The 21,098-nt window shown below is 44.2% G+C and overlaps 2 protein-coding genes across 3 annotated transcripts in view; one reads left to right on the top strand and one right to left on the bottom strand.

Moving 5' to 3' along the window:
* The window catches only part of PKD2 (polycystin 2, transient receptor potential cation channel), a 58,970-nt gene extending 51,862 nt beyond the window's left edge, over positions 1-7,108 (top strand). The window contains exons 13-16 of one of the 2 annotated variants that reach the window (XM_062199887.1): positions 32-195; positions 2,291-2,438; positions 2,900-3,166; positions 6,701-7,108. In XM_062199887.1, the coding sequence (XP_062055871.1) occupies positions 32-195; positions 2,291-2,438; positions 2,900-3,136 (549 nt within the window). In that variant the 3' untranslated portion in view covers positions 3,137-3,166; positions 6,701-7,108. Of the gene's footprint in view, positions 1-31; positions 196-2,290; positions 2,439-2,899; positions 5,064-6,700 lie in introns of those variants that run through there. The other variant, XM_062199884.1, reaches the window with a different exon arrangement.
* A 5,420-nt stretch (positions 7,109-12,528) lies between these two features.
* The window catches only part of LOC133766077 (broad substrate specificity ATP-binding cassette transporter ABCG2-like), a 29,252-nt gene continuing 20,682 nt past the window's right edge, over positions 12,529-21,098 (bottom strand). The window contains exons 10-15 of the mRNA XM_062199883.1: positions 20,373-20,462; positions 18,891-19,015; positions 17,591-17,745; positions 16,423-16,512; positions 15,530-15,612; positions 12,529-12,716 (exon numbers count right to left, since the gene is read on the bottom strand). Of these exons, the coding sequence (XP_062055867.1) occupies positions 12,569-12,716; positions 15,530-15,612; positions 16,423-16,512; positions 17,591-17,745; positions 18,891-19,015; positions 20,373-20,462 (691 nt within the window). The 3' untranslated portion in view covers positions 12,529-12,568. The remainder of the gene's footprint in view (positions 12,717-15,529; positions 15,613-16,422; positions 16,513-17,590; positions 17,746-18,890; positions 19,016-20,372; positions 20,463-21,098) is intronic.

The following is a 21,098-nucleotide window of genomic DNA, read 5'->3' as shown; positions in this document are numbered from 1 at the left end:
GCTCCTCACGTTCTGACGCTATGTGCTTCAGGAGGACCTGGACTTGGATCACAGCTCTTTACCGCGTCCCATGAGTAGCCGCAGCTTCCCAAGAAGTCTAGACGACTCTGAGGAGGACGATGACGAAGACAGTGGACACAGCTCCAGAAGGAGGGGCAGCATCTCCAGTGGGGTTTCTTATGAAGAGTTTCAAGTGTAAGTGTGAATGAACTGACGGAATTCGAGTTGACAAGGATCCGAAGGAGACAAAACTCTTCCATCTCTCTCACTCCTTTCCATTACTAATCATCAATTCTTTTTTAACTTCTGTCGTCATTTTCTTTTGATAACAGGGTTGTGTTTATGATAGGAAAATTAGCAAATGAGAAAAAGCAGAAGAATATATTAAAGTGTTCCATATTCCTACCAATCCAAAATAGCTAATTATATTTTAGTCTTTGTGTTTCTGTATACATGTGTTTATCTGTGATTTATGCCCTAGCATGTGGTCTATCCTGGAGAATATTGCACGTGCACTTGAAAATAATGTGTATTCTGTGGCTGTTGAGTGAAGTTGAGTGTTCTGGTAATGTTTGCTAGGTAGAGTTAATTTATAGTGTTATTCAAGTCTCCTGTTTCCCTGTTGATTTTCTTCCTCTTTCTATTTTTGAAAGTGGGGTATTAAACACTCTAACTGTTGTTATTAAATAGTTTATCCCTTTAATTTTGTAAGAGTCTGCCTAGTGCATTTTGGAACTCTGTTATTAGGTGTATACATGTTTGTAATTATGGTTATGTGCTGCTTAATGATGGGAATACACTCTGTGAAATACATTATTAGGCAATTTCATCAAACTTCATAGAGTGTACTTACACAAATCTAACTGGTATAGCCTACTTATAGGCTATATATTATAGTCTATTGATCCTAGGCTATTAGCCTATATAGCCTATTACTATACTGATTACTGTAGGCAATTGTAACACAATGGTACTTATGTGTCTGTATATATCTAAATGTAGAAAAGGGTACTGTAAAATTACTAGACAGTAGGAATTTTTATTAGAGATTTACTTATTTATTTGAGAGGCAGAGTTACAGATGGAGAGAAGGAAAGAAAAAGAGAGATTTTCCATCTGCTCATTCACTCCCCAAATGGCCACAATAGTCATAGCTTGGCCAATCCAAAGCCAGGAGCCAGGAGCTTCTTCTGGGTCTCCCACATGGGTGCAGGGGCCCAAGGACTTGAGCCATCTTCTGCTGCTTTCCTAGGCCATAGAGAGAGCTGTATAGGAAGTAGAACAGCTGGGACACGCACTGGAACCCATATGGGATGGGAGTGCTGCAGGCAGAGGCTTAATCTACTAAGCTACAGCTCTGGCCCCTGCCATAGGAGTTTTCTAGGTCCATGATAACCTTATGGGACCACTGTCCTATATACAGTCCATTGTTGACCAAAACCTCATAATTCAGCCCCTGACCAAAGGATATCTCCCTTTTCTAAAAAAATAAAAAAGATTTATTTGTTTATTTGAAGGGCAGGCCAGCAGAGAAAGGGAGGGAGGAAGGGAACGGGAGAGGAGAGATTGAGAGATCTTCCATCTGCTGGGTCACTCCCCAAATGCCCACAACAGCCAGATCTGGGCCAGGCTGAAGCCAGGAGCCAGGAACTCCATCTTGGTCTCTCATGGGAGTGGCAGGGGCCCAAGTGCTTGGGCCATGTTCTGTTGACTTCCCAGAACCATTAGCAAGGAGCCGGATGGGAAGCAAAACAGCCGGACTCAAACTAGCACTGCAGTATGGGATGCCAGCATTGTAAGCATTGGCTTGACCCACTACACCATAATGCCAGCTCCAGTATGTCTTCCTAATAGATTGATCCTGTTTCCATTGTAAGATGTCCCACTCAATTTTGGCATTTTTAGCAGCATCTTAGAATTCTGTTTCATAAATGAACAATCCTCTAACCAATCTCCTGTCCATTGGTTACTGAGCCATTTTTCAGTGACCCCAGCACTTTAGTGTATATCCTTCTAGCTAAAGTTACACCTGAAAAAACCAGGATGTCTGAAGGAAGGGATCACATGCACCTTTTAAGACCTCTGAGACAATGTTGACTTGCAGGCGAGGTTTTCCAGTTAGCTCTGCCACTAGCAGTGGCTGAGAGTCCAAAGGCTTAGACCCCTTAGAAAGTGTTTCAGATTATCATACTGTTTGAGAAAAAGATCTCAGCATTTCCATGCAAAAAGCCAACTGGGCTGAAAAGACACTGACAAGTGGCTTGGCCCCTCCCCACTGTGGTTCCTGCAGGCTGGTGAGACGCGTGGACCGGATGGAGCACTCCATTGGCAGCATCGTGTCCAAGATCGACGCCGTGATTGTGAAGCTGGAGATCATGGAGCGGGCCAAACTCAAGCGAAGGGAGGTGCTGGGGAGGCTGCTGGACGGAGTGGCCGAGGTGAGAGTCACTGTGGGCTTGAGCCCCAGGGTGTACTGATAAAAATAGATGTGGATACCGTTTGCTAGTTCCAAGGACAGTTTATAGACACTCGCAATGTTGATTGCAATTTGTCTCACTTTCAGACTTTATTTTTCGGAAACTCTTTGATGCTATAAAAGATCATGTGGTCATATTGTATAACCCTTATCCTGAGATGCTTGTGTTTCTTCATAACCGAGGATCAGATGGTAATTCCTAATACCCCACACACTGATGCACCTACTGGAGGGCGGAATGAAATGGAAAGTTACTCCAGTGATACTGAGAATTGCTATCATTTGCTGCACATCTCTCACCTAACTACTGATAGATTATTTAGTGCCGGGATTTCCTAAGGCAGTTTCTTAATACAAGAGAGCGCATACCAGAGGGTGCATGACCACACCCCCTAACATCCTCGTTTCGTTTTTCCCTCTTAGGATGAAAGACTGGGTCGAGAGAGCGACGTCCACAGGGAACAGATGGAGCGGCTCGTTCGGGAGGAGTTGGAGCGCTGGGAATCTGATGATGCAGCTTCCCAGCTCAGCCACGGCTTAGGCACACCAGTGGGCCTGAATGGTCAACCTCGCCCCAGGACCTCGCGCCCTTCTTCCTCCCAGTCTGCAGAAGGTGTGGAAGGTGGAGGTGGAAATGGGAGTTCCAACGTCCATGTGTAAGGTGTGCCCTGGTAGCTGTGTTCCTAACAGGTGAGAAAGCGGCCACGAGTATTTATATGCCCTGAACACCATCGATGCTGGTCTTTGGGACCGATTGCTAATCTTCTGCACTTTAATTTATTTTATGTAAACTTTACCCATGGATCAAAGATATTTCTTTCTTTTTCTCGTAGAAGAAATTGAGGTGTAAATATTGAGTATAGGAAAAACAAATTCTTTGTAAAGTTTATAGAGTGGTTCTTCCCAGTTGCTACCGTGACTGGGTCTCCTCAGTTGACAATGAAGTGGCCTAAAAGCTACAAGAGAACAGTCAAAGGGCTTCTGAGTGTCACCTGCAACCACAAAATCAGTGTTGTCATTTTTGTCCAGTGTGTGAAGGGAACGTAGGGCATTCCTTTCCACTCAGGAGTAGCTCATGAGCTTCATACAAAGCTTCCTTTGAAGAAAGGGGCCTGTGATTTCAACTACCTTCCTGGGGTAAACTTTTCTAAAACATGAACTGGAAAAGAACTCCAAACCATAGAATGGGTATGTGGTCATTGTGCGAGCATTCGTGTGAGTGGTTGAATACTGTTGAGTACTATGCCTCCTTATTATTTCACCATATCTATTGTCTGTGGAACTCGCTGTAACGCTTCATTCTTCTTGTTTTGCCTCACTTGAAATGAATTAAATGAAACCAAAGATCGGTTATAAGATAAAATGAAATCTCTAACTGTAAGAGAATTGTAAGGGAGCACTAAGTTGTTATTAGATTTGGCTTTTTCTGATAATTTTAGTACAAAGATTTATCCATATGTTGTCTTTCCCATGTGGCTCAACTCACTGCAACTAAATTTGATGTTATAATTAATCCAGTAAAACAGACTTACTAAAGGTCTTAATAGGCACTGAAAGATTTAACTCAGCAAATGTGTGCACTATTAGCAAACTTTTATTTCAGAATTCATAAAGCATTGTAAAACTGAAGTTTTGGGTTTATGCTGTCTTAAGGTAATTCTCAAATATTCTCGATCCTATATTGCAGAACTAGAGTTTAGAATCCAAATGAAGCTCAAGTCATTAAAAAGGAAGTTCTCATGCTGAAAATTCATCTATCAGCAGTATCAGCCCAAATGGGAGTTAGTAGCAGTTGTCTTCATTAGGAGACAGGCTCACCAAATTTATGAGGACATATCTATTTCTCAGTGAAAAAAAGAAAAACCTTATCTTTCAAGTGTTAAGGAACATGACCTTTTGAGAGTTAATGGGACAAGCAAGACAGAACAAACTGGTCATGAGTAATCCTCACTTGGAGAACCCATAGAACAGAATCCTGTGGTTAATGCTGTATTTTTAATGCACAAATGACCCACTTAATTGGTAAAATATGTCAGTCAAATTCCCAGGGAATAAACAGCCTCCTCTAGGTTAGCTTCTATACAAGTGAACCACATTGGGTTTCTTTAATAGTTAATCCTAACTAGTTCCTTTCTATTTTTCTTTCTTCTGAATATGCTACACAAAATTCTTTATTATTCGGTACTAAGGTTTGCATTCCAGGGATACTGAGTGTACGTGTTTATGAGTGTGTACCATGTTGTTACATGTAAACAAACTTCAATTTGAAGTGCAGCTCTATGTGGTATCCATGTGTATCGACCATGTGCCATATGTCAATTATGGTCACTAGAAAGTCTTTCTGATACTATTATACTGGTTTTCATTTCACTTGTAAACTTTGGCAGAATTCTTTGTTTTTACCATGAAGAATTCCCTCCTCACCCCTTCCCTGTCACCTCTCCTTCTGTGTTGATATAATTATGAAGATGTTACATATGCAAGTCTTTCGCAACAATCAGGAATTTCATAAATGTGTAATACGGAGCACTTTACTTCCTAATAAACACTTGACCAAACACAGATGTAAGAGCCATCTGTTTCCTAAGTACAAGCTGTCGGGTAATGTGCCTTTTATCATGACACAGATAGTAAAGGCTCAGACTTTGAAAAACACAGCTTCCCTCTCCATGTCCAAAACCGTAGTTGACACGTTTCCATGTTATACCGAATACTCATGTCAAACAAGGCAGGGGTGGGGAATATCCGGCCCACAGGCCATATGAGCCCCGCGAAATCATTTGGTCTGGCCCTGCCAAGGCAACCACAGGAGGACTCGAAATTCACTAAGTCTATAGCACTAAGTCTATTCACTAAGTCTATATGCTTTTTAAATTGATTGTTTTATATGGCCCACAAATGAGGTTATAAATATCCACGTGGCCCTTGGCAGAACAAAGATTCCTTACCCCTGCCTTCAACACAGGGCTCTCACTCATGATGTCGTGTTTTTTGGTTCCCTCATCAAACCCCAAGACAAGGAATGCACAGCATGGTTTATCTGGGAGGCGTAGGCAGTGGAGGTAGTGGAGTGGGGGAAGACAGGGAAGGAAAGGTGTCACGGAAGGGTCTGTCAGCAGGCTGGCTCCCACTGCAGGGCGCTGTGGTGAAACTCAGTGCAGAACACGCGGTTCAGACTCACTCCACCTGAGGGCTAGGGCTTGGAAGGGGAGCCTGCTCCGGGAGGATGGTTGTGATTTCCCAGCACTTCCATAAGAGCAGCCCTGCTGGCCCCAGAGCAAGCCCACAGAGAGCTGCGGAGCTGGTGGCTGAAGTGCTGTAGCACACAGGATATGGGCAAGGGGCCCACGGTAACCATGACGTACAACCACGGGGCTCATCTCCAGGGAATTCTGCTCCCTTAGAGTACAATGCAAATGGTGCCCTTGGAGAGTTGTACCACTTGACTTTCCCTTTGCAGTCCCTCCATAAACAGGGAAAGTCTACAGAAGAGGGCAAATAACACTAGGCTAAGGTTCTGGTCCTTACTGTATGCCCAGTAGCTATATGGCTGTGCCAAGACACCTGACACACGAGTCCACGTTTTCTTAAGATTCTATCCTCATTGTAAACTGAGAATTGTCTCCCTCATGGGATTCTGTTGGCAAAACACCACACTACAGCTGGATTTTCTGTTACAAATGGAAGGAGGTAGAATGGTACCTAGCAGTTACTTGTTCAACAAAAAACTCTGTTCGGTCAGCAAAAAGGAAATGATTTGAAAGACAAAGTGTACGGATATTGCCAAATGATTAACCCAATATGTATTTTAGTCTCCTATTAGTTAATATACACACAAGTTTATATATTTTTTAACTGGGATGTTGTGCAGGATAATAAGCCTTAGTAACACCAGCTTGAGTTTTGCCCTCCATTTTTGGTTGTCTCTCTCTCTGAATGATGCTGACCACCTTCCAGCCTAGCTAGCACAATCAAAAAGTTTAAGTGTTATCACAAGCCTTCCTGGTTAGGCTAAGAAAATGAACAGGACATCTGATATCAACTCCTAAAACATACAAAACCGAATGTTAGGTGTTTCTGTTTTTTAATTTCTTTGAGAGAGGTAAGACAGGAAGACAGAGGGAAGACCATCCACCGGTTCACTCCCCAAGTGAAATATTTTACAAGTTTCTACCCTGGTTCCCTATTGATTTTTTTGTTTTAATTTTTTTTTTTTTCTGACAGGCAGAATTAGACAGTGAGAGAGAGAGACAGAAAGGTTTTCCTTTTCTGTTGGTTCACCCCCCAAATGGCTGCCACGGCCGGCATGCTGCACCGATCTGAAGCCAGAAGCCAGGTGCTTCTCCTGGTCTCCCATGCAGGTGCAGGGCCCAAGCACCTGGGCCATCCTCCACCGCACTCCCGGGCCACAACAGAGAGCTGGACTGGAAAAGGGACTAGAACCCAGGGTGCCGGCGCCGCAGGCTGAGGATTAGCCAAGTGAGCCACGGCGCCAGCCCCTATTGATTTTTCAATGTATGAATTTGTTGTTCTGTGAAAAATCATGCTAGCAACTTCTGACCAGATCACCTGTCTGTCCTGGTTGGAGTCCCATGTGTCAGTTGCCTAATAAACTCTTTCATTCTTCTGTGGAGCTTCCTTCTTCATTTGGTGGTCTCAGGATCCCTTCTCAGTTCAGGGTTGCATTACAAAGATGCTTTGCTGGGTTGGTGTTATGCAGCAGGAGAAGCAGTCATTTTTAACGCTGGCTTCCCACTTGAGCTGTCCTGCACGCAGATTGAAAAATTGAATATGCTGTACCTTTCACTATGAACCTACCAAATGGAGTAAACACTGGGAGAATTTGATCCTCCAAGAAAATGGAGGCTATGTTCTATTTATAAGCAATAGTTAAAAGCTATTAAGTACCTTAGAAAATGAAATAATTTTGAAAAATGCAGGGGCCGGCGCCGTTGCACAGCGGGTTAAACCCTTGGCCTGAAGCACTGTATCCCATATGGGTGCCAATTCTAGTCCCAGCTGCTCCTCTTCTGATCCAGCTCTCTGCTATGGCCTGGGAAAGCAATAGAAGATGGCCCAAGGCCTTGGGCCCCTGCACCCACGCGGGAGACCTGGAAAAAGCTCCTGGCTCCTGGCTCCTGACTTCGGATAGGCTCAGCTCCAGCTGTTGCAGCCATCTTGGGAGTGAACAAGCAGATGAAAAACCTCTCTCTCTGTCTTTACCTCTCTCTGTAACTCTTTTAAATAAATGAAATAAATCTTAAAAAGAAATAAAGAAAAATGCAGTATTCATTAAGATTTGAAGGCAGCCAGTGCTTCCAGAAAAATCCAAATGAAATGCCCTTAAACTTCAGCCTTAAAGAGATGTATTGAATGGCCAGAGTTAGTGCTGTTACCGTAAACTTTATTATTTATCCTGCTTCGTCTCTTAGTTCATCAAACAACTCTGAACACAGCACTGAAGTGAACCTGCAGCTGCAGATGTAGAAGCCTGTTCCCTCCATTGTACATTAGTTGTGACATGAAAAAATAAATTAAAAAAAAAAAACAAATTCAAAAGAACATGTACATAATCAAGTAAATTTATGAAATAGTATTTCCTTTTCCACTGTATAGGAAAAGAAACTCGCTTTCTAAAATGTTCCTCAATTTCTTTGCTATCCACCAGGCTGAGATTTCCCAAGCTTGACGAGGAAGAATCAGTGATCATCCCAGATGCTTATGATAGGAGGGAGAGGTAGAAGGAAATGGCTAAGGGGCTAAATTTGTTTCATGTTTCTTACCACAAAAGAGCATAGGAAAAGGCTATTAGAATACAGAAGGAGTAGTAACACAATGGAATATATTTAAATACTTTCTTTCAAAGAAAATTTGTTCATTTACTTGAAAGGCAGAGTTACAGAGAGAAAAGGGAAGAGACAGAGATCTTCCATTTGCTGGTTCATTCCCCAAAAGGCCATAATGGTGAAGGCTGGGCCAGGTGGAGGCCAGGAGCCGGCAACTCCATCTGGGTTTCCCACATGGGTGCAGGGGCCCAAGTACTCGGGTCATCCACTGCCTTCCCAAGCAAATTAGCAAGGAGCAGGGTTGGGAATAGAGCAGCCAGGATTTGGAACCAGCACCCACTTGGGAAGCTGGTGTTGCAGGAGGTGGCTTCACCCGCTGCACCCCAATGACAGACCCAAATTCTTATTAAATCAAACAGTAGGTACTGGGGCCAGCACTGCAACACAGCAAGTTAACCCACTGCTTGAGACACCAGCATCCCCTATTAGAGAGCAGCTGCTCCACTTGCAATCCAATTCCCTGTTAATGAGCCTGGAAAGGCACAGAGGACGGTCCGAGTACTTGAGCCCCTGCCACCCATGTGGGAGACCAGGATGGAGTTCCTGGCTCCTGGCTTTCCCCTAGCACAGACCTGGCTGTTCACTCCTTTAGGGAGTGAACCAGAAGATGGTAGTGATGCACTCACTCTGTCTCCTCCCTCTCTGGCCATGTGTGTCTCCTTCTGTGTCACTGCCTTTCAAATACATAGGTTTTTTTTGCTTTTGTTTTTGGGTTTTGTTTTTGTTTTTGTTTTTGTTTTTGACAGGCAGAGTGGATAGTGAGAGAGAGAGACAGAGAGAAGGTCTTCCTTTTTGCCGTTGGTTCACCCTCCAATGGCCGCTGCGGCCGGCGCATCGCGCTAATCCGAAGCCAGGAGCCAGGTGCTTCTCCTGGTCTCTCATGCGGGTGCAGGGCCCAAGGACTTGGGCCATCCTCCACTGCCTTCCCGGGCCATAGCAGAGAGCTGGCCTGGAAGAGGGGCAACCGGGATAGAATCCGGCGCCCCAACCGGGACTAGAACCCGGTGTGCCAGCGCCGCAAGGCAGAGGATTAGCCTGTTAAGCCATGGCACCGGCCTCAAATACAAAGTTTTTAAAATAAGCAGTTATTAAAAATTGTTCCATGAGGCAAGCACTGTGTCACAGTGGGTTAATGCCCTGGTCTGAAGTGCCGGCATCCCATATGGGTGCTGCTCCACTTCCGATCCAGCTCTCTACTATGGCCTGGGAAAGCAGTAGAAGATGGCCTGAGTCCTTGTGCCCCTGCACCCACATTGGAGACCCGGAAGAAGCTCCTGGCTCCTGGCTTCAGATCGCCGCAGCTCCAGCTGTTTCGGTTAATTTGGGAGAAAACCATTGGATGGAAGACCTCTCTCTCTCTCTCTCTCTCTGCCTCTGCCTCTGCCTCTCCTTTCTTCTCTCTGTGTAACCCTGACTTTCAAATAAATAAATAAATCTTAAAAATAAATTGTTCCTTCTGTTACATTTATTTTGTGTATAAAGTATAGGTATATATTCTCCATGGGCTGAGGGAAGTCTGCAAACAGGTCATTATGACCAAACCTTAGTTAAATAAAAAAGCAGAAATTGTACCAAGAACAGGAATAATGGATTGAACTTGCTGATCACATAATAATCAGAAAATGGGGTAACGTCACAAGATGACACATTAGTCATAAAAAGAAAAAATGCTCATGATCAAAGACAAAAAGAGAATGCTGTGTCCAGGGCCTGCTGTCGCAAGAATACAGCAAGGCAGCTCCTGCCGGGCCAACCACTGCTCCAAGACGGCCACAGTCATAGGAGTCTCGCTCGGGCAGTCTGCACTCCAGGGATTCACCAGCTCACTTAATTCCTGTAAGAACACTGCAAAGTATTTTAAAGGGGGACACAAGAAGCACTGTGGTCTCCTGAACTGGATCCTGGAACAATAAAAGAATACGAGTAGATGGGCAGGCATTTGGCACAGCTGCTAGACACTGGCTGGGATGTCTGCATCCCTTCTTGGAGAGCCTGGGTTCGACTCCTGACTCTGGCTGTTGATTCCAGCTTCGCGCCTGTGCAGACCCTGGGAGGCAGCAATGATGGCTGCAGTGGTTGGGTCCCTGCCCACACATCAGGGACTGGATTGAGCTCCTGTCTCCTAGCTTCAGTTCAGCCTAGACTTGGCCACTGTAGGCATTTGAGGAGTGACCCAGTGGATGGGAGCTCTGTCTCGCTCTCAAATACATACATAAATAAATAAATGTTAGTGGAAAAGTGGTGAAATATGAAGAGAGTATATGGTTTACTTAAGTCATGTACTGATGTGAATTTCTTAGCATGGACAAACATACCCTGGTAGATCCAACTTTCACAGTAAGGGATGCTTGGGCAGAGGTACACTGGAACTTTCCATGTTACCTTTGCAGCTTTTCTATAAATCTAAAATGACTTCAAAGCTAAAAGTTTGCTTTAAAGAGTGGGGAGACATAAGTACATTCTGTATACACAAGGAGACAAACTGAGCTGTGGTGAATTCTGCTAATACCAGAGGGGAACACCAGTGTCATCTCAGAAATGACCCAGGGTGAGGGAGGAGCAGGTGACTGGGAGAGGCACTGCTGATGCTCCATGCATGACCAGGGCTGGCAGGTGCATACTCGTGTTCATTTTATAATTCATTGAACTGTACTTTGCCACACATTCTCCTTAAATAGGATTTGAAAATACTTCCCTGCTCGTGATAAACATTTTCCCATTCCTGCTAAAGATTAGAACGAAGGGAAGATACAGAAATAACAGTTCTGTAAGCAGGAAACTGAGACAGGAAAAAGTCATTAAATCCCAACTAAGGGCCAGCGCTGCGGCTCAATAGGCTAATCCTCCCCACCTGCGGCGCCAGCACACGGGGTTCTAGTCCCGGTCGGGGCGCTGGATTCTGTCTGGGTTACCCCTCCTCCAGGCCAGCTTTCTGCTATGGCCGCGGAGTGCAGTGGAGGATGGCCCAAGTCCTTGGGCCCTACACCTGCATGGGAGACCAGGAGAAGCACCTGGTTCCTGCCATCGGATCAGCGCAATGCGCCGGCTGCAGCGCACTGGCCGCGGCAGCCATTGGAGGGTGAACCAACGGCAAAAAGGAAGACCTTTCTCTCTGTATCTCTCTCACTATCCACTCTGCCTGTAAAAATAAATAAATTAATTTAAAAAAAAAAACCCCAACTAAAATTTTCAGTCTGGAAGGGTCTTGGAAGTGAGGAAATCCAGGAGTAGCCAGCACTCTTTAGAGCAGTGATTCTGTAGACATGGATGCAGTGGAACCAGGTATTTCTGCAAATCCACCGGATGATTCTCATGCACACTCAGAGAGTATGGACCACTACAAGAAGGTTAAGTGAGTTTCCAGAGCCAGCACATCCCAGAAATAGCACAAGAGTCACTATCACCAGAATCCTGGCCCTCTAACTGCACTCAACCATCTAAAGCCCCAAGTCAAGACTCCTGAAATATTTTAATGCCATCAGAGAAATGGCAGTAAGTTCCAACTTTAATATACCTATCAAAGACACTTGTTTCTGAAATCCATAACGCTCCCGAAGATCAAACTTTTTAAGTACCGACACGATGTCCAAATGGAAAATTCTATACCAGACCTTATTGGTGAGTTGTAGTCAAAATACAGGCACAGTTAATATGTGTAAAATTACCTTCAGGCTGTTTGTACAGGTGTAAATGAAACAAAAATGAATTTTATATTTAGACTTGGGTCCTTTCCTCAAAATATTTCATTGTTTATATGCACACATACAAAAACCTAAAGCCTGAAACACTTCCATTCTCAAGCATTTTGGATAAGATATACTCAACCTGTAATGGCAGATCTTTGGTTCATAAGATAATTAAACTGGAGGGCTACAATCATAGCTATTGGATTTTTAAAATGAGGAAACTGATACCAGAAGTATTACTAATTTTTCCAGAGTTTCTAGAACTGAATTCTCCTTCTTTACATCAATAAATTAGACTAAACTTCACCCACAGTTACTGTCTGACAGATGAACTAATAGACAATGAGTAGCATCATTAGTTTTTGACTTGGGTTCTTTCACATATAATGCAATTCTCTGTGACTTCTAAGAATGTTTTTGTTGAAAATAAGTGTTGCTGACCCATGAGGGATAATGGCAATGAAATAGAAGACCACACAAAAAACTTAACTGAATACTTAAAATACATCAAAGAGCTCCTTTTTAATGTTAGGACAACTCATGGTAAATTAAAGGGGAATTCATGAATATTTTTTAAGGAATAACAGTTTTAGGTAGGCGATTGTGAGGAAGATGACCATCATACAAGCCAAAGCCACGTGATTCTTCCACAAGCTCCAAGGCGAGAGATCGATGCCCTGATTGGTCAGATACTCTTCGCCAGTACATCTGAAATTCAACAGAGCAAGAGTGTGAGTTCATTGCTAGCACCTATCAAACCCCATCAATCCATTCATGTTCCATAGTTAAAGAAAGAAGCTAAGTATTCAGTAGTTCTCCCTTCATATGCAGTACTTCTCAAAGGGGTAGGTGTTGTGGTGCAGAGGGTTGGCTAAGCTGCCTCTTCAGATTCCCACATCCCATCAGAGTCCTGGCACCTCCGCTTCCCATCCAGCTTCCTACAGATGTGCAGCCTGGGAGGCAGCAGGTGATGGCCTAAGTACCTGGGTTGTGCAACGCCCATCAGAGATCCAGCTGGAGTTCCAGGCTTTTGGCCTTGGCCTGGCCTGAGTGTTCCAGCCATTTGGGGAGTGAACCAGGAAAATTAAGATATCTCACCATCCCACCACCACCACCACTACCACCACCAAATAAAATAAAAGGGAAAAATGACTGTGGGAAAATGGCATTAAAAGATAACTTTCTTTTGGTGCAAAAATCCTTTGAAAGCTAGAAATGGCCAGCGCCACAGCTCACTAGGCTAATCCTCCAACTGCGGCACAGGCACCCTATGTTCTAGTTCCTGTTGGGGTGCCATATTCTGTCCCGGTTGCTTCTTTTCCAGTCCAGCTCTCTGCTGTAGCCCAGGAAGGCAGTGGAGGATGGCCCAAGTGCTTGGGCCCTGCACCCACACGGAAGACCAGGAGGAAGTACCTGGCTCCTGGCTTCGGATTGGCACAGCGCGCCAGCCATAGCGGCCATTTGGGGGGTGAACCAACGGAAGGAAGACCTTTCTCTTTGTCTCTCTCTCTCTCACTATCTAACTCTGCCTGTCAAAAAAAAAAGAGAGAGAGCTAGCAATGGACACTGCGGTTACCCAGCTTCAAGACTTACAGCACAGGCAGTAAGTAGGTTTAAGCCTTAACTGTAGCAGCTGGAGTAGACTAGGATGGCAGGGCCCTGCCACGGCCTGGTACAAAAACTATCTGGTTTCCCAGTTACTGCTGGGTACCATGTGTTAGTGCAGCACTTGGAATCCAGCAGTTCCCCAATCAACCACAGCCTGTCTTTACTGTAAGAGTAGTGTCCTTCTTTGTCCTGTAAGGACGAGGCCTTAGCTTATGTGTCCTATGAGGTCTATGGTGGCTCCTCATATGGGTCCCACTTTTCCACCCACTTCATCACGACCAGCTGGCTGGCAGTGACTTGGGGCTACAAAGAAGTCACACACAGATCAAACCCAAGACAGTGGGTAGAACTCAGAAAGCCGCTCTCCCAGGCTGGTGCTGTGGCACAGTAGGCTAAGCCTCTACCTGCAGTGCTAGAATCACGTATGGGACTGATTCAAGTCCTGGCTGCCCCACTCTGATCCAGCTCTCTGCTAATGGCCTGGGATAGCAGTAGAAGATGGCCCAAGTCCTTGGGCCCCTGCACCCACATGGGAGACCCAGAAGAATCTCCTGGCTCCCAGTTTTGGACCAGCTCAGCTCTGGCCACTGCAGCTATTTGTGGAGTAAACTAGCAGTTGGAAGACCTTTCTCTCTGTCTCTTCCTCTCTCTGACTGTAACTGCTTCTCTCAAATAAATAAATAAAATCTTGGAAAAAAAAAAAAGAAAAAATCTCTCTCTCCTCTCCCTAGAGGTTTCTCACATGATAATTCAAAATACTAATTTATGCTATTACTAATAATTATTCCTATTGACATTCAAGAGAGATTTAAGACACCACTCTCATTCATTTATGCATCAAAATTGAAACTTCAGGGACTAGCAATATAGTATAGTGGGTAGAATTGCAACATGCAATGCTGGCCTCTCATTTGGACACTGGTTTGTGTCCTGTTTGCTCCACTTCCAATCCAAGTCCCTGTTAATGCACCTGGGAAAAGCAGTGGAAGATGGCCCAAGTACTTGGGCCCCTGCACCCACATGGGAGACCCAGATGAAGCTCTTGCCTCCTGGCTTCAGTCTGGCCCAGCCCTAGCCATTGTGGCCATCTGGGGAGTGAACCAGCAGATGAAAGATCTCTGTCTCTGCCTCTCTTTCTATCTCTCTCTCTGTAACTCTTTCAAAGAAATAAATATCTTAAAAAAAAGTGAAACTTCCCAATAATCATAGAAAAGGACATGCTATTAAATTTTTTAAAAGAGTACTCTCTAATTTTATTAAAACCTGCATTTCTGCTTTAATGACATTAGGCAAAAATGAGATTTCCTTTTCAACTCAGTAAAAAATGTGTGGATTTGTTTAGAGGATACATCCTTTGGTAAGGAGTATTTTGAGTCAGTTGAAGCAAAAAAAGAAAAAAACAAAGAACGACAACTGTGCAGCCTTTTACTTCACGATGTCTCCAAAGCATGGGATGCAGAAGTGCCAGGATCTTCACAGAGAAAACGCACACCCCCTTTATACTAGTGCTGCTTTTTACCTCCTACTGTCTATGGGTTAGACCAAGAACCCGTGAGCTCCCATAGTCCATACAGTTCTAGGACTCTAAGCCCTTGTTAAAATAGCAAAGCAGCTCATCTCAAACTCAACCATTCTCAAGAATAAGAACTCTAACTCAAAATCTAGACGTCAGCACCATCTTTTAAAAGGCACAAGGCAGGCAAGAGCAACCCGTAGGAACCACTTCCCCACATGAAACACAGCTGGGCTAGAGTAGGATCCTGAGTTGTGCTTTAGTGCACAACTCACTTGTGGATGAGAAAAGAGGTTCAGCAATGTTCAGTAACCCTGGAAAAACACATGCCAGCTCTAAGCTTCTCTGCATCACACCACAATAAGAAGCCAATGCATTACGACACTGAATGCAAACTTACATAGCATAGTCAGAGGGAATGTTTGCTGTGACATTGAGTCCTGGGCAGAAGTTCTGTCCCAAAAATTCATTATACTGCAAAGCCTATAACAGAACGGGAGCAGGGCAATGTAAATAGTCTCAAATTTCAAAAAGTTTCCCAAGAATTATCACAATCATGTCCTCTGACTATGATCTTTGTTGCTATTTCTAAAAACATACCAGGTTTTACATTCACGGTCTTTCTAACACTAAAGCAACTGTTTTCTCTGGCAGGGAAGAGGCCGAGGCTTAGGACTTTTTGGTTTGTCCAATACAAAGGAAGCAAATGTCTGGCTAAGAGGGAGACCTCTGGCTACATTACACCATAGCTCTTTCCTTCTCTCAACTTTATAATTTTATATGATTTTATTAATTTATTGCCACAATCTTTCACTCTTGCTGATTTTCATCAAATCCAGCTGTGATTGTACAGAGTTAGAAACTCAATTATGCTATATTCAGACAATGACAGTGTTCTTTAGCCAAAGCAAATACGGCTATGTGTATTATTTAGTCTTGGTTTTCTTTCTAATCCTACTTTCAATATAAACTATCACTTCTAGTCTACCATCTCCTCAATTATTTGCTTACTGAACTGAAACACGGCCGTATGTTTTCTACCACTTACTCAATCTGTCTTCCTTAAGGGGAGATACCTCCCTGCCCTTATCTCCCTCACACACTGAGATGACTGGAGAAAATCCCAGTGACCCCTGACCTGCGCTAAGCAGCTCAGATAGAAATTTCTCACACATTGCTCCCAAAATGAAGTTCCCAGATGGGAGATTTTCATGACCATGGCTGGGTAAATGAGGGGGAGAGGCTTTTCCTAGCTTGGGAACCCAATCACAGTGACAGCCAAGGACAACTTACGGTATAGCCATATTTAGGGATGCTGAAGTACTGAAGCCATGACAGCCAAGATGCAATGGTTGTGAGATTTACCAACAGGCCCGAGAAAATCTACAGAAAGAAAACACCCAGGGTCAAAACTGGTTGAGTGATTTCATGAAGGATTAGAAAATACCCTCAAGTCACCCACAACCTGCTACACACTCCTGCTCAGCCCAGCTCTTCCTGGATATTCTTTCCACTTATCCAAACGCCTGCTAAAGCTTCCTCCCTTCCATTTGCATATTTGTACATTTCTGAAGTTGTTTATGGCTTTAAAGGGCGGATAATATACCTGTAATCTATAGTAGATCTTCCATTTACTTGTAAGATGTTTAATAGTCAAGACTGTTCTCAACCTTTCTCTCTGTCTCTCACTGTCTATAACTCTACCTGTCAAATAAAGAAAAGAAAAGAATAGAAAAGAAAAGAAAATCAAGGACAGCTGTCCTTTAGTATTCATGGAGGACTGGTCCAGGACACCCCCTGCTCCCACAGGCACACACAGAGATGCTGAAGTTTCTGATTTCAAACGGTGTACTGTTACATATAACCCATATAAACCCTGATACTTTAAGTATACACATCTTACACATTTTAAATCATTTCTAGATCACTTGCAATACTTAATACAATATAAATACTATGTAAACAGTTGTCTACTGTATTGTTCAGGGAATAATGACAAGAAAAAAGTCTGTTCATGTTTGGTACACAAGCAACTTTTCCCCAAATATTTTCAATCCACAGTTAGGTAAACCCACTTTGGTCAAACAGCTGGCAGTTCTTTAAAACCAGCTGAACGTCAGGCAAATAACCTGTCACTTTAGTCAGGGAATCTTCTAATCAAACTTCTGATTTCCAGAGATCAAACTTAGCAAGGTTTCATAACGTGTCACCAAGAAGCAGCTTCAAAAACTCACGCGCAGTGGTGTATTAACTAAAGCGACAGTGACTATTTGGAAACAGTGGCCAAAAAGGCTGGAGAAGGAGGAGGAGGGAAGCCGGTGTGTTCCCTCACGCAGGCTGTGTTTCAGCACACATCCTCCTCTAAGCACCAGAGTCCCATAAACAGAGTCCCCCAAGGCTGGTTTTACACGGCAAGTGAGTGTGCAGGCAGAAGCACAGTTCACACAGTTCACACACTCACCATCATGAACATGAACGAGATGTTAATGAGAAGCGTGGCCACAGACACCACACTCTGACCTGCTGCTATGGCCAGCGCCATGGAACTGGCGCAATACGCCACCATCGTAAGGGTAAACATCATGATGAAGAAAGCATCTGCCGTTGGTTTCAACCCTGGGTCAGACAGAAAGCAAGAGGTCAACCCAACTGCCTAGGCGCCATGAATTTGGGATTGTGTATTAGGCATGTAACACCATAATATTTTCAGAAACCAGTATCAAAATGCAATATAGTTATCTACTATCTAACTACCCTGGGTCACAAATTCATTGCTTCCCTCTGTGTAACTGCATAAAGTTGCCATATAGTTTTCTTTTTTCTACTTAACTACATAAGTAGTTCTTGTATTATGCATATTTGTATGTGTAATTATGAACAATTTCTGAGTTCCTGACAAGGGGCGCCACAGGCAACACAACTGGACAACATTCTACTGCCTTCTCTTCTCATAGGAAACCCACCAGTAGTGTATTCATTACCCAGACATCACTGCACTGCTCACTACTGCTCTAACTACATGAGTAAACAAACTGTGACCATCAGGGTTGCGTGAACTCAGTGGCTTTACTATCTGCTTCCATAACCTAATCATCCCAGACAAACTACCATCTACCTCGGAGAGAATGGTGCTACTTCACGTTTCATAAAATATATTTTATATACTATATTGAGCCAATTCTACAGGTCACGCAGTCTGAAAAATTTTGTAATACTTGTAAGAATACCAATCAGGAGTCCAGGGGTCAAGATCTTTCTCCTAATTATGAGATATCTCTCACTGGTAAAATGGAAGGCTTAAGCTTAATCAGGCATTCTCATGCTGTAGTACCTGGCCAAAAATAAGGATCTTGAGTACGTGTGTGTGTGTCAGTGAAATACATGAAAATTCTGATACACTGAGCCTGGAGCAAGCTTGGGCATGCACAAATGATGTTGCCTACATTTATCTAACAAGATAATATCTCAGCTCCTCCAACACAGGCTCTCAAATACTTTTTTAAATTCTTTCATTGCTTGTGCCTGACACAGCCTACCTCAGTAAAATACAACTTTAAATAGCTGTACAAGCCTGGGGAGGAAAAAGCCTCGACAAAAATGTCAACAGGGAAGAGCTATTTTAGAGTGACAATACACTGATTGACACTTCCCCATCCCAGGGCTTGGTCTCTAGGTCTGAGAACCAAACCACGTTGGCACAGGGAAACTGGCTGCCCCTCCAGCCCAAGACTAAAGACCCATCCTCTTTGCTCGTTACTTACCTAACATGAAGTATATTATACAAGTAAATATAATACTCGGCAACGATCGCATGGGTAGTAAATCAGAAAACAGTTTTCCAAAGAAATAAGATGACACTCTGTAGTATCCACTGATGTATTCGTGTCTGCGGAACAGAAGCACATGTTGCACAGCCCAGATTAGAAGGCACAGACCAGGTGAGACTGCTTGCTGGGCAGACTTCCGCTGCCACAGGGACCTAACACTACAGCTCCTCACAGCCTCCAGGCTAACCCCACCCCGCCCTGCAGTGCCTTAGATGTCAGCTTCCTCCCTGAACACCCATGAAGTCCCCCTTCAGTTGTCTGTCTCATTCTTCATGAAGGTTTGTGTGACCACAAAGAAGGTGGCACTGTTATTCTCCAAGGCCCCAATGCAGCTTCGCATTACTAAACACTTTCTACTTCTACTCTCTTGTGGAAAAAAATTAAAAAAAAAGAAAGAAAGAAAACCTGGGGCTGACATTGTGGCACCGTGGGTTTAGCCACTGCTTGCAATGCTATCATCCCACACAGGAGGAGCGTCAGTTCAAGACCCTGCTGCTCCGCTTGTAATCCTGCTGCCTGCTGTGTGTCTGGGAAGGCAGCAGAAGATGGCTCAAATAGTTGGTCCCCTGCCATCCATGTGGGAAACCAGGATCAAGTTCCTGCCTCCTGGTTTCAGCCAGGCCCAGACTTGGCTATTGTAGCCATCTGGGGAATGAACCAACAGAAGGAGGATCTCTCCCTTTGTCTCTCTCTCTGTTGCTCTGCATTCAAATAAACAATCTTAAAAACAACAACAAAGGCGTCTCCCTTCAATGATCATGCCTGTCAATCATCTATCCCTGTCCGTTATCAAACCTTAATCCTCAGGCTTCCTGAAAGCATTCTCCCACATCTCCAAATTATTCCCCTACTATCTTCACTCTTTCCCTCCTGAGTGATTCCTCCACATGTGAGCAGAGGTGAATCTCTCCATCTCTGGAAACACCAGAGCAGCCCTCTCGTTACTGGGAGAGTGCCCTCTGGCTCTGCCCACTTCCTAGTCCAGGAAGGGCTGAACTGGGGCTTACTCTTTGTCCACTTTACCTCCCCACATCCAAGTGGTTGCTGAATGGGCCACATAACCTCTTCTTCAAGGGTCATCCTGCCCTACTATTTGCTAACAACAAAAGGTACACTTGGGCTCCTGCACTGCTCGCTTTCTCTGCAGCAGGTGAGTTTGCTGACTGTGCCCTACCATACAAGTCTTCTCCTTTCTGACGCATGTTCTCACTTAATAGTGGGTACCCCCACGCATATTGCAAAACATCATGTTGAACATAACATACAATGCTTTTTTGGAAATTTTTAAAATAAAGAACAGAAAAGAAAACAAAAACCAGTAGTAATCCCCAGGATCCCATCCTTGGCCCAATCCTGGAGGTGACCAGGTAGACCAACAGCCTTGGGTGCCCCTTCCCAGGACACAGCTCTACTCACATAAAGAGCTTCTTCTCCACTACAAAGAGCTCCACGGCAGACACGCTGCTAAAACACTGGTTGGTGGTGAGGAAGAGGAGCACCCCAGCTCTGCCAGGAGAGGAAGGAAGCAAAAGTACTACGGTCAACGCAACACTCGTGGGTCAATTTTCCACTCACAAAACTTGTTCCACAAAGGATGTCTTACAACATTAAACAGGCCCCCAAAAGTGAAACTGTCCTGGCTGAAATAAAGAAGAGAGGGTGGGCACTGGGCCTAGCAGGTAAGACACTGCCTGGGACACCTGCATCCCACATCACAGAGCCTAGGTTTGAGTCCTAGCTGCGCTTTCAATTCCAGCTTCCCGCCAGTGTGCACCCTGAGAGGCAGCAGGTGATGGCTCAAGTAGTTGAGTCCCTGTCACCCATGTGTGGGAGACCTGGACTGTGTTCCAGGCTCCTGGCTCTGGCCTGACCCAACCCTGGCTGGGGAGTAAACTGGTGCATCTCTCTGTATTTAAAATAGGTAAGAAAGAAATAGAGGGGAGGGAAGGTTAGGAAGGAAAGGAAAATAGTTCATAGACACCAAAAAAAATTATTATAAATTTTTATTTTTTAAAGATTTATATTTATTTGAAAGGCAGAGTTACAGAGACAAAAACAGAGGCAGATAGAGATCTTCCATCCACAGGTTGGTTCACTCCCTAAATGGCTGCAATGGCTAGGGCTAGGCCAGCCTGAAGTCAG

The sequence above is a fragment of the Lepus europaeus genome, chromosome 8 (assembly GCF_033115175.1).
Source record: "Lepus europaeus isolate LE1 chromosome 8, mLepTim1.pri, whole genome shotgun sequence".
NCBI lineage: Eukaryota > Metazoa > Chordata > Mammalia > Lagomorpha > Leporidae > Lepus > Lepus europaeus.
The sequence above is the reverse complement of the archived record's forward strand: the minus strand, read 5'-3'. Positions and strand labels throughout refer to the sequence as shown.